This window comes from Epinephelus lanceolatus, chromosome 9 (genome assembly GCF_041903045.1).
Source record: "Epinephelus lanceolatus isolate andai-2023 chromosome 9, ASM4190304v1, whole genome shotgun sequence".
NCBI classification, from domain to species: domain Eukaryota; kingdom Metazoa; phylum Chordata; class Actinopteri; order Perciformes; family Serranidae; genus Epinephelus; species Epinephelus lanceolatus.
This window is the reverse complement of record NC_135742.1, coordinates 11,654,700-11,667,642: the sequence shown is the minus strand read 5'-3', so window position 1 is coordinate 11,667,642 and position 12,943 is coordinate 11,654,700. Positions and strand designations below refer to the sequence as shown.

At 42.4% G+C, this 12,943-nt stretch overlaps 1 protein-coding gene across 1 annotated transcript in view; it reads left to right on the top strand.

Annotated features, from left to right (window-relative positions):
* The window catches only part of col27a1b (collagen, type XXVII, alpha 1b), a 114,012-nt gene that overhangs the window by 11,269 nt on the left and 89,800 nt on the right, over window positions 1–12,943 (top strand). The window contains exons 3-4 of the mRNA XM_033620158.2: window positions 590–1,911; window positions 7,610–7,663. Coding sequence (XP_033476049.2) covers window positions 590–1,911; window positions 7,610–7,663 — 1,376 coding nt within the window. The remainder of the gene's footprint in view (window positions 1–589; window positions 1,912–7,609; window positions 7,664–12,943) is intronic.

The following is a 12,943-nucleotide window of genomic DNA, read 5'->3' as shown; positions in this document are numbered from 1 at the left end:
GACATTGTTCTAATTAAGACTGATGTAATGATTACATAATTTGCGGCAATCCTCAAAACTGGATGTTGATGTGTGGCCCTCTTGGAAAGTCTGTGCAGTCGTTTTGAATTACTTTTGCCGCAGGATTCCCATCAGTCTAACTTTAAACTTGTGAACTCCCAGCTTGGCATCGCAACATAATTATCAGTTATATTAATGCACTTTGGCTCTTTCAGTTTATACTTTGATGCAGATCAGTGCACTTGAGTGGGAGGTTGTTAATAGGTATCTTACGCGAATTAATCTTCTTTTAAATAGCTTATTAAGGGCACACATAAAGTGAAATGGGTTATGTAATTGGCTTTTTCCTTTTTACTTTGAGTTTTGACATTTATGTGTAATTGTTTTTCTTTTATGCACTTCTGTAAAGCCCTTTGTGGTGGGTGCCTTTACCAAAGTGCTAGCATGCAAAAGACAAACCTATGTTCTGTTATATAAACTCAGGAATCATGATATTGTAAACAAAGTTAGTTCTTGTTCAGAATCTTAAGATGCTTTAAGTCTCCAAAACCAAGTGTCAGTGACCTCTATCTCTTCTGTTTCTCCGAAGATGTGGATGTCCTGCAGCAGCTCGGGCTTTCTGGGAGAAGATCAGGCGGATCATCATCTTCAGGCGCTCGATCCGTCCCTAATGGCATCATCCCCTTCAAGTCTGGAGTTATCCTCACCCCGAGGGCACGTATCCAGGTGCCTCTGCGCACCGTTATCCCTGCTGCGTACAGCTCCACTAATCTCTCCCTGATACTCAGCCTGTCTGTTCACCGCATCAACAGCGCTTTTCTTTTCTCAGTGCTGTCTAAGAAAAGGAAAGTGCAGCTCGGAGTGCAGTTTGTACCGGGGAAGGTCCTGGTACATGTGGGGCAGAGGAGCTCTGTGAGTTTCGACTATGATGTCCACGATGGCCAGTGGCACAGTCTGGCTTTGGATATCCAAGGCCACCTGGTGTTTTTACACACTTCTTGTGGAAAGACGAGTGTACATGCAGATTTGCATTTGAAGAAAGAGGAGGCTCTGGATGCAGAGGGCTCCTTCCTGCTGGGCAAAATGAACCATAACTCGGTGCCGTTTGAAGGTGCCATCTGTCAGTTTGACATTTATCCCTCTGCTAAGGCAGCTCATAACTATTGTGATTACATTAAGAAACAGTGCAGAGAAGCCGACACGTATCGGCCCGTGTTTCCCGCCCTGCTACCTCTATATCCCGTAGATCCAAACATCACTGTCACTCATGTAACTCCACTGTCATTGACGGAGATATCCAAAAAGGCCCAGAGACCTACTTTGGCCTTGACTGAGGAAAACACCAGGACTACGATTCTTGTTCCAACTGACAGCTCGCTGATGCTGAACAGAACATCTGTGTATCAGACTGTGAGCACTCCAAAACCTGGTGCTGTGTCTGTTTCTCCATCGGTTCATCCAGGGTTGGAAAGCTCGTTTAATTTTCCGACTCAAACTGCTACTACATCTCTTAGGATCAGCGTGACGCCACCAAACTCCAAACCAACTTCACATGGCAGTGCAGGAGAGAACACAAACCAAGGAGATACTACTTCTCAGCAATCTTTTGGCGAAAGAATGGATTTACCTGCTTCCACCCGACCACCTGGGACGAAGCCAAGCCTCCACACCACAGCTGCTTTCACGCAGGGGTCTCCTTCAAACGCCTACCTTCCCCAGAAAACGCAGTTGACCACAGTAGCTCCAAAGAAACCTGAGCCAAAAATGACCAGTGTGCAGGATGTCAAACCCACCTCGCTTATTCCAGTCACTCCAGCTGCAACAGATGGCTTCCAAACATTTGACCTGGAACCGACCCAGTTCTCACTGCTGGCTGGACCACCTGGACTAAAGGGAGAACCAGGACTGCCGGTGAGTGTGCGAGATCTAAACAAACACAACACACACCTGCCACTGAAACCTGTGCATGAGTATGTGCGTATTTATCACAACTTTGAACCACAATTAGTGTTTCTTTGTGCACACACTACAGGAATGTCTATTTATCTTACGACTTGTTTACATTATTGTGTTTTAGTGATTATTTATGAATGAATAACTTATGAATGAGGACATCTGAATTGTAATAGATGAACGTTTTAACACTTGGCTGCCCCATTTCTATGCTTTGGGCCAATTACCTTCTTGGATCACAATGATATACAAGTATGACAGCTTGCTGTTTAGATTTTGGTTTTCCTTTCTTTGATGTCCGGAACTGCTGCTGACGTGGATGCTGACGTGTCGTGCGGTTTTGTGAATCTAGCAGTCCCCAGGCACTCTGAAATGTTTGCTTATGTGACAATAGTGTGTTGCTGTGTTAATGACTCAGGATTGTTCCATTCCCTGTCCTGACTCTTTTCTTTTTGTACTTGCATGTGGTGTTAAAGACTTTCTTTCCCCACGCAATCGGTGCTGATTAATGTGTGATTTTCTTTTCATCAGCAGCAGTAGAAATAGTCAGGCTCACAGCTGGCCTCTGCCAGTTAGTGTTTGTCTGTGTAGAGAGGCTGGCAGTGAGGTGTTAGATTCCTCTGAGAGGAAGTGTGACTGTTCAGAGAATGGATACTTTTAAAGCAGGGTCAAAGGTAAAAAGGGATAAAGCACTTGAGCACAATTAACTATTTAGAGTCAGAATCGAAAGGGCTATACAAAGTGAAGGCAGTGCTTTATCCCCATTATTCAAGGCTGTTGTATTTTTTTTCCATTTTATGCACCACAGACTCTCTTGGTAGGAGAGTCGGTGCAGAAATTGTAGGAAATGAAAAATTCTCTTCTGTTTTCTTTCAAATACTGACTCCACAATGTTCATATATATTTATATATATTAAAAGTTAAAGACCTATGACATGGAGTATTAAATTTCAAGACACGTTGTTTTGATGGTAGGTCTGAGGTTTTGCATGTCTAAGAACACAAGACCTACTGCTGTTGCTCACATCACGCTATAAGCTTCAGTGTAACAATGTTAGAACTGAAAAGTTACTAATGAAGAGAAATTAAAACAATCCTTTTCACAGGATTATCTTAAAGGAACAGTGTGTAAGTTTTTAGGGAGATATAGTGGCATCTAGTGGTGAGGACTGCAAATTTCAACCCGATCAGAGTTCCTCCAGTGTTTATCAGTCAGGAGTTTTTTACCCTGAGCTAAATTGTCCGCAGAGTTCTCCTCCTCTCCAAAACAAATGGACCAGGGGTCTCATTTATAAAAATAATTGACAATTTCTACAATCAGGCTTCTACATCTCTATCTGCATCACCAACTTCCTCTCTCCAAAATGTTCATATGTATGGGTCAAAGTTTCTCCCATCAAGTCTGTTTTTATAGCTCACAACTCAGGCCTTGTTTTGTGCGTACGCAACTTTTATAAATGAGACCCCAGGTGATTAAAACCAGTAAAAACACTGAATGAAGCAGTTTCATGTTACCAATCAGTGTTTCTCTGATGCTATTTGGCACGTCGGAGACAGGCAGCTCTCCCAGCACCTGTGAATGATTGCTCACTTTTTCTCTCTGAGCACTTAAGATCAAAACATTCAAGAGGTTTTTAACAGAAGCCAAATTATCCACAGAGGTCTCTTCCTCTCAAAATAAACGGACCCGGTGATTTAAACCAGTAAAAACACTGAATAAAGCAGTTTCACATTAAAAAAATGGTGTTTTTCCAATGCAGGTTGTCATGCAGGAGCTGATGCATAAAGCAAATGACTATCTAGAGCCAGTGTTTGCTTTGTCCCACCTGGTCTACTGTAGAAACACGGCGGTGCAATCTCCATAGACAAGGGCCCGCTCCTTATGTAGATAGAAATGGCTCATTCTAAGGTAGTAAATACACAATAACTCTTATTTTCAGGTGATTATACACTAAATAAAACATACTTACTAGATTCCATTTCTGCCAATATATATCTCTCTTAATCCTACACACTGATCCTTTAAGACTGCAGAGTCAGACTGACCTTACTAAGTTCAGAGCATCAGTGATGAACACAGACAAAGTATTTCATCTTGTCAGTCATCAAGCAGTGTTGACTGTAGATTGTATACATTCATATCGACCATGTGGTCCTGTCAGGCACTGATCCTCTGTTGAACACAGTATGGTTACCCACATTTTCCATTGTAAAAAAGACTCCTCTGTCTTGTATTGGGTCATGTTTGACCAAAAAGAATGTCTTAAGTAAAGCTTAGCTGCTTTGGCAGCGAGAGAAACCGCAGCTCTGCATGCACCCGAAGCCAGTTTTTATGAGAGAGAAGTACTGTAACTGATGCCCGTCAGTCCCTGGTGTATGGTAAAGACTACCTTCTTGAGAACTTTCACTACTGGATTGGTTGTTAACGTTTTAGTGTAACAACTGAATTGAGTGCTGACTCAGGTTTAAATATTCTATTTTGTAACATTGTCCTCTGAGTCATTTTAGTGATGACTGGAAACCCATTGTTACCCCTGCCAAGGAGGTTATAGCTTCGGTTCGGTTTGTTTCTCAGCAGGATTTCGGTAAAACTACTGGCCCGATTTTGATGAAAATCATTGGAAGGTTGTAGCGTGGGTCGACGAAGAACCCATTCAGTTTTGAAGAGAAACTGAATCACGGTGCAGATACACCTATTACTTTTTCTTTTCTGTTAACGTTGCGAGATAGGGCATGTGGCTTTGGCGCAATACAGTGCATGCCATACATCTTAAAATTCAGTAGAAGTTCAGTAGTGACAAAACATAGCTAGTTGTAGAAATGCGATGATTCAATATCACAATCCACATTTACTGGTACCAGTAATCCTCTGGGGGAGCACACATGTATAGTTTGAACAAAGTTAATGCAGAAAGCAGTTGTGATAGAGCATTCCTTCTTAAACATTTGGAAATATCTTCAGACATAGTGGTTACATTTGCAGATTGCATGTCAAAGAAGACTACTGGACTTGGCAAAGGGCTGCGCTCTCCAAGTGCCCCTCTAGTTGAGTGTTTGAACCCTCTCCACTGGGATTAGGACTGACATTAGTGGGTCATGGACTGTTTAAGAAGGCATACATTTCAACTGATCAGAAGGGCAGGAATGTCTTTGAATGTATATGTGAGTCTACTGCAGCAGTTCTGGTAAATAACGTAAGTGCTGATGAATTCGTCAACAGGCCTTAGCTCTGAAGAGGGGAGGATAAAAATTGATGGTTAGATAATCAAGTAAGGTCCTCAGTCTAATGGAGAGATTTGTCCAAAAAAACCTTTTGGGGTTTTAGTAGGCTGTCAACACAAGATCAGCAGCAGAACTGCACAGATTTACAGGCTTGATGCACTGGATCGTTGTCTTGGCTGACAGTGAACCAATTAACCAGATCTGGAATCAGCCAAATGTGACCAATCCACATATGGTTTCTGTGAAAATGTCATAAAGCTGAGTGTTTGAGTTAAAGGGACTTTATGTCTCTTTCCAGAGATCATGACCCGCTTACTCAAGATAATCCACAGACCATGTTGTGAGCAGTTTTATGTAGGAACTATTCGAATTTTACTGAACTACCCCTGAAGAAGGAAGTGTGCATCTACTCATGGATGAGAGGCTCATGCTAGTGACAGCGCAAGATGGAAATATTAATGATGTCGTCTTTAGCTGAGCTATTAAACTAGCTTGATCAGTGTTGCTAGGTGAGCTAGCAGTAGATGGTCGCTTCCTTCTGTGTGGATGTACATCAGTAGATAATTCCAGTGCTGCAAACAATGAGGTATACATGTTGTTAATTTGGCTAAAATAGATCACTAGTATTAGTTTGGTACTCTGTATCGGCACATACACTGAGGCTCTGGGTTGCAGTTGGTTTAGTGAGTGGAAAATTTGGATTGTTGTAGGCTTGGGTAGTATCAAGGTATTACAGTGTACCAGGGTATTTAGAAATCCCAAAGGTGTGGGTTTCAATACCGTCAAAAATACAACTGCTTCTCTTTCTGTTAAACTGATACAGAGATGCTGTATTGAGGCGATGTAATGTACAGCTAACACCACTAGAGGTCACTCTACTGGTAGAACAGGAAGCTGAGCTGAGAAAGATGGTGACTGTAGGTGGTGGGGATAACGTTACAGGACTAGCAATAAAAGAAAAATTCTTCTGCAGCTATTTGGGAGTATTGACACATATAACTTTAACTTGAAATGACCTCTTCCAACTATAAAACAGTTTATTAGTTATATGATTTTAGTCAACACATCGTCTCTGTTCAACCCATTGATATGTAGGTATCCACCATCGACAAGTGTTATCAAGTCCTCCAGCAAGTAATGGGTGCCTATTTCCTATCTTTAGATTATTCTATGAGCCATAATTATTCAGACCCAGCAAGACTTACCTAAGTATGCCAGATGCATATTGGAAACACAGCATTGTAGTCAAGACAATGACAAACATGCTACGATGACTTCTATCACCACCAGCTCAGCATTTATGTTTGTTTGTCTGCTTTTTATACCAGAACCATCATATACCATCTACCCTGGTGAAGGGCTGGAAGGTTTGAAGATGTGAAAAAATAGACACCGCCCAGGCATAGATTGTTGCATCCTTTGCCTCTGGAGAAAGCGACGGTCTGAACCTCGCAGAAGGGCTACCCTGAAAATTGTGCATCCATATTTTACACCAGAGCTCAGATAATATTGATCTTTAATCTTGTTTGTAATCGTTACTTGTGACAAAATAACCTGAAGTTATGACTCAAACGCACAGTTTCAAATCAAGAATAGTTATTGTTTGTAGTTTCTATAAAGATGTGAGCTCTGGCGCTGCCTTTCCGCCCATCCCAGCAGGGGCTGAAGCTCAAACAGCTTATCATGTGTGGACAGACTGATGGTTGCAGTCTAAAGAATCTAAAGGTTGCTGAAATCCTTTTGGCTTTCCAGAGTGTATGCTGGCTGAAGGAGTATAATTATAGCTGTTGGTCCTGTCCAAGTCAGACAAAAGTGCTCTATACATCTGACATTATTACAGTAGCTCAATTTCAGCAAGAGTGCCTCGAGCTGTTTTTAGGCCCATTTCCTTTCTCCTCTTTCCTTAACCTTCTGAAGCCATGGGAAAATAAATAACAATCCCAACATCTCAAGCAAACTCAGGTAGTTTGGATTGACCCCTCATTAGATTTGACCTTTCAGAGCTTTGCTAATCCATGTATGAAATTGTTTTAAAGCTAGCTGATGCCCATAATTAATGTGATTGGCTGTGGCTGGAACCAGTGCCGACCTGCCTGCCACTGCAATGAGTCACACTTACAGCCTGTGCACTGTAGTGGATTTGGGCTCAAATTATATTGGCTGCAAACGGGACAGGGCTGCTCTCGCCTCTAACAAGACATTCAAGTGCCTGCCAGCATCTCACTCACTGAGTGCTTTTGAGCTCTCAGCTAATGTAATGCAGAATCAGGCAAAAAAAAGCACAAGATGTATTTACTGATTCAATATCTGACTTCAAGTGACTTTTATGTGTCTCTTTTACTATTTAAGACTGTTCGAGACTCTAGAAATAACACGGCAAAAGGAAGTGTCTCTTAGAAACCCTGTTGTTGACATATTTTATCTTTTCTTTTAGGGCCCTGAAGGACTTCCAGGTTTGCCAGGAAAGCCAGGGAAGAGAGGTCCAAGGGTGAGTTTCTCCCAACCAGCGACAAGTTTCCCCATTCACCCACAGTTCCTCTTTCTTTCCATTACCACTTTTCACTCCTCGTCCAAAATCTTCCACATGTCGTCCACTTTATCTTAATGATGCCATAATCACGTCTGATCTGCATTGTAGCGAGATTACATTGTTAGCAGTGCACTGATATGGAAGACCTTTGAGCAGTTTGATCAAGCACTCGGTGACATCTTTGGATTACGGAGCATTATTCAGCCAGACGTTAGTTTGCTTTGGCTCTGGGTTTGATCAAGCTGTGCTTCTCTGCTGCCAAGGTCCATTTGTAAAGCTGGAGAGCAAACAACCATACGCTACAAATCTGTGAGTTGCCAATGTAAAATTAATTGAACACACATGGTAGGTATTAGATGGACATGAAAAATAAGGTAACGTTTGTGAGTGTACATATTTACAGAACAAGTACTTTCTATCCCGTACACAAGCAGTACCAGTACTTGAATTAGGCATAGCTCCTATGTTAACATTGGTGAATGCTTCTAGTGTATTAGAGTCCTCTGGTGCCATATCTTTCATTTCGGGGCTCAATGTCAGCCTGTGATGCTCCTGAGCCAAACAGAGTGAGAGCAGATGTTGTTTCAGGCTCATGTTTTCAGAAGAAATATAAGAAGAGAGGAGATGATTTGTCCCAAGGGAGAGTTTGTTATTTTAATTTCTGTCTAAGACCTTTAACTGATGGCTGTGTGTGTAGCTGCTGCCCTTTCAACTGCCCTGATATGAAAATGAGTGAAGCAGAAGTTGAACTTGGCATCACAGTAAGTCCTAAGCTGAAATAAATATGCTAGAACTTGAAAAAACATTGAGAGATACCAGTTTTGGTTGCTCTTTTTGCAGAGCTCCTGCTGAACACCTCCTGCAGAGTACTTGTGCTTCTGAGGAGTGTGCGTACGAGCTACCTGCCGCAGCCCGTGAGACTGTGCCCTGCAGTCAGGCCTCAGAGGGGTGGACTGTGGGAACCCAATCTCTTTAAACAAGGAAGAAAGAGGGCTTTGTCCCCATCTTATTAAAGGCATTTAAGACCCTGTCTGGAGCTCAGCAGCTCTATGCAGTAGCACACCAACCTCTATAGAGTTCATTCATCATCAAGCTCTTGAGACCAAACTGCAGGCCACACCGACTCAGAGCAAAAAAAAAAAAAAAAAAAGGACGGGTGTAGTTCAGGTTTTTACTGATTGTTTTCCTGAGCCATCAGAATTTTCCTGGATAGTTCACGTGATTAGCAAGAAATACCTCACAGCTACACACATGATCTACAGAAAGCTCTAAAGTGGACTCTGGTCTGGCCATTGCTTGTACAAACAGTAGGAATAAAAGCAACATTCACTATAGCAGAGGGTTTTATATTCTAAACATACCAAACATCTATATGCACAAAGATGATGAACAGTAACTCCCCTGTTCAAACTGCTGTTGTCGTGCTTTGTTTCATGCTTGTTTCCCTGATAGTTGTCTTTAAAAAATTGCTTTAAAGGTTCAGTCTTTATATCTACCGTACATACAGAGTTGGTTCACTTCTACCGAGTTCACCATGTTGCTTCTACAGTAGCCCAGAACAGACAATTCTAGATAGGGCCGTTCACGTTTTTGCTTCGTCCACCAAGCATGGCACATGGGAGAAATTTAAGTTCTGCAACCTCACTGCTGGAGGCCATTTAATCTTACACACTACTCCAATGTGAGGTATTCCTTTACTAGCGATCACGGATACAAGCGACCAAAATGAGTTTGGACGCTGGAGGGATTACATATCTCATCTGGCCTGGCCCCCCCCCAGGAGGAGCTGGAAAGCGTTGCTGGGGAGAGGGATGTCTGGGGTGCTTTGCTTGGCCTGCTGCCCCCGCAACCTGGCCCTGGATAAGCAGATGAAAATGGATGGGTTTTCCTTTGAGTTAAGTCCAGCTGCAGTATAACAGAACAATGTTGTACAACTTGTGTCCATTTTTCAAGGAAGACACATTGGCCCTCATTTATGAAACGAATGTACGACACGCGCGATAATTTCCACATTTCCGCAGCAATGCTCAACATTTATCAGTGTGGACGTGAGCGAAGGCTACAATCAAACTCACGTCGGCGTGTATTTGTGGTGCAGCATTGTAAATCTGGCTGAGGTGGAGAATTGTTTTTAGACCGTACTCTGACTGACATCTACGTATTTGCAGCCACACATTAATCAACCTAAAATTGTCTAGTCGCCATATGGACGTGCGCCCTCTGTCACAGCTGGCAGGTGCCTGTCTCTGTGGGACTGACAGATTGACCGAGGCTGAACACCACTGGTTGCCGGCTCTATCTGGAACCTTTCTATATTTTTAAACACTGACTGTTTTCAGCCATCACATTTATTAACACTGGAATATTCCTATGCTTTGATGGGCACGATAAGAACGTTTCATGAATCACATGCGAACCCTATCGGGAGATGATTTCTACGCTTGGATCTGTGCTGGTTTGTGAGAGAGATTGATCTATGAGGGCCATTGAAACTTAGAGTAAACTTAGAGTAAATCAACTTTTGTTTGAAAGATATTTACTGGAAAGAAGGCTAAAAGTAACTATTAATTCTTATTAGTACTGCTAATTGTTGATAGATGTATTTAAGAAAAAATTGCAATGCATGTGATACAGTGTTTGTGAAGTTATAAAGCATAAATTTAGAACATTGTTTGTCCCAATCTGTGTCCCTTTTTCAGGGAAATGATGTAGAAACTTCATAGAGACTTATCATGAGTCATGTTTCAGTTAAAACGAAATTCACTGGAAGGACTGCTGAAGATTGTACAAGGAGATGGAGCAGAATCCTGTTTTAGTTGGAAAGAAATTCACTGGAAAGAAGATTTGAATCCTTGGTGGTGCAGCTGCTAATGGTTGATGGTTGGACTCGCACTGAAAAGCACCAAATCCCAATTATAAAGCTTAAACTTTTTAGAATGAGATTTTAAATGGAAATTTGTAAAGAGATGAATTGCATTTTAGTTGAAAAGAAAGGACAGTATAACAAGTTGGCTGCCTTTATTTTGAGTTTAAAGCAGTGACACAGCACCATTAGGGCTTCACCCTCCTGACAGTAAGGTGTCATCTCTGACTGAGCAGACAGTCTCACCGTTGCTACCAGCGAGCAGCATCCTTTACACGTGACAGCGTCCACGTTCCTCGACACAGCCATAAGCCCAGCAGAGCGCTGGAGTTCACCCGGGCCTGAAGGAGAGGCTTGAGAGTGGATCAAAGGGGGCTTTGTGCAGAGAAACTGACCTGCCAGTGTGCAGTCAGTACGGGACACCGGGCTTCTGTGAAATTGAAAACATTTGCATAATTGCTTAAAGAATGGTTGACACTATTATAAAAAGAAATAAGGAGTCTGTGGAGACTCCAGCAATGGAAGCTCTGTTTCTGCCAGAGGTTGATTGGTGCAGAAAACTCAGCTGATTTATGTATCTTGTAAAATTTAGATTCTTCTGAAATGAATTACATGTGTAGGCACAAATTAGCAGTCTCTCAGAGGCTTGATTAAGTTCTTCTCTGTCATTATCGGCCACACTGACGGTTTCCACTATATCTTGTGCTGAAGCTAATACGAAGCACATTTAGAGAGTTGAAGTTGCAGGAGCTTCACGGGAGATGCCAGCAGACAGTTTGTTCATGATCGCTGAGTTGCTCATTGACAGTAAAACTGTGAGCATATGTATCTCCATGGCTTCGTACACCTTTAATCTAAACAGTTTACTATGCATTACCTATATGTTACAGGGGTGGTTTGGATCTTTTAAAGTGGGGTTGTATGAGGTACTCATCCATAGTCAGTGGATTACATACAGTAGATGTTTGTTGCATGACCATTGAAGCAAAGCGATGTAGCCTTCTGCTGATTGTGGCAGCAGCAAAACGTATTTTAGCCACAAAAATTAATATGAGTTTAAATGTACACTATAAAATAAATACATTATAAAATATTTCAATGCTTTACCTTGCTATCAGATATGGATTTCCAACAGCTGCAGTTCCCTACACCTCTCGTCAAAGCCACCAGATTCCATTCACAAAAATTTTGCTTGCTGAACACGGCCCGTTCTTCACCATCCCCGTCATCTGACAGTTAATTGTCTCTTCGTTTGCCAGGGTAAGGAGGGCGTGCAATTCCTTGTCTCCTCAGTTGCTCATCTTTACAGTGTCTGTCAGGTTTGTGTTTCCCTCTTGCTACTAGCTGCTTGCTAATTCCTGCTATCAGCTGTTTCCTGTTTATCCACCGCCAGTGGCTCGCACGTGCAGCGTCATCAACAGCTCCTCCCACAAGTCTTCAACAGCCCCTCCCATTGCGGAAGGCCGCCTCGGTCTGTTTAAACTAAAAGGGTTCCGCCAATATGACTAGGCTACCCTACGAGGCGGAAAATTGGGCACCTTGGATCAACTCACCATTCCAGCTCTGTGTGTCTAAACGCTTGCAGCTTGCCGGCAAAACGGCCCAACATTCGTGGAAAATCTGGCAGTGTAAAAGGGGCTATAAAGTAAATAGTCCATGTGGAGAGGGGGGAATGTTGCAATCTCGGGCCCTATTGCCTTACATCTATTGTACGTCTGTCCGTCCTGGAAGAGGGATCCCTCCTCAGTTGCTCCTCCTGAGGTTTCTACCAATTTTTCCCATTAAAGGATTTTTTCTTATCCGCTGCGAGGGTCCAAAGGACAGAGGGATGTCGTATGCTGTAAAGCCCTGTGAGGCAAATTGTTATTCGTGATATTGGGCTTCATAAATAAAATTGATTGATCGATAGTCTGATGATGATGTAGCTTTAGCAATAATGACAGGGGCACGGAAGAGGAAGTCTTGTCCCAAATATCCGCTTGCTACACCAAATCAGCCCTATTATTGGCCCTCGTCTCCAGAGGATTTATTGTTGTCAGACAATAGCTGGTAGGTTCTGAGACTGAATTTGAACTAACCCTCTTAAACACCAAAATCACAATATAAGGCGAACTAGCTGATTGGGGCAGCGGTAGATAGGGTTGCAGTGATAAACTGGTTTCAAGGTTTACCGTGGTTGATGGTTAGCATACCGTGTCCATTTGCTTATCTGCGGTATTCAAAAAACCCATCCAACTGGACGGACACTCTCACCTGCGTGCAATTGCCTGTCAGACTTTTTAAACATACTTCTATTCAAAAGAAGAAGAAAGCATTTGTTCAACCAAAAATAACCTTTCCGTTTTCATTTATTTGAGGGTCATTGTTACTGATGA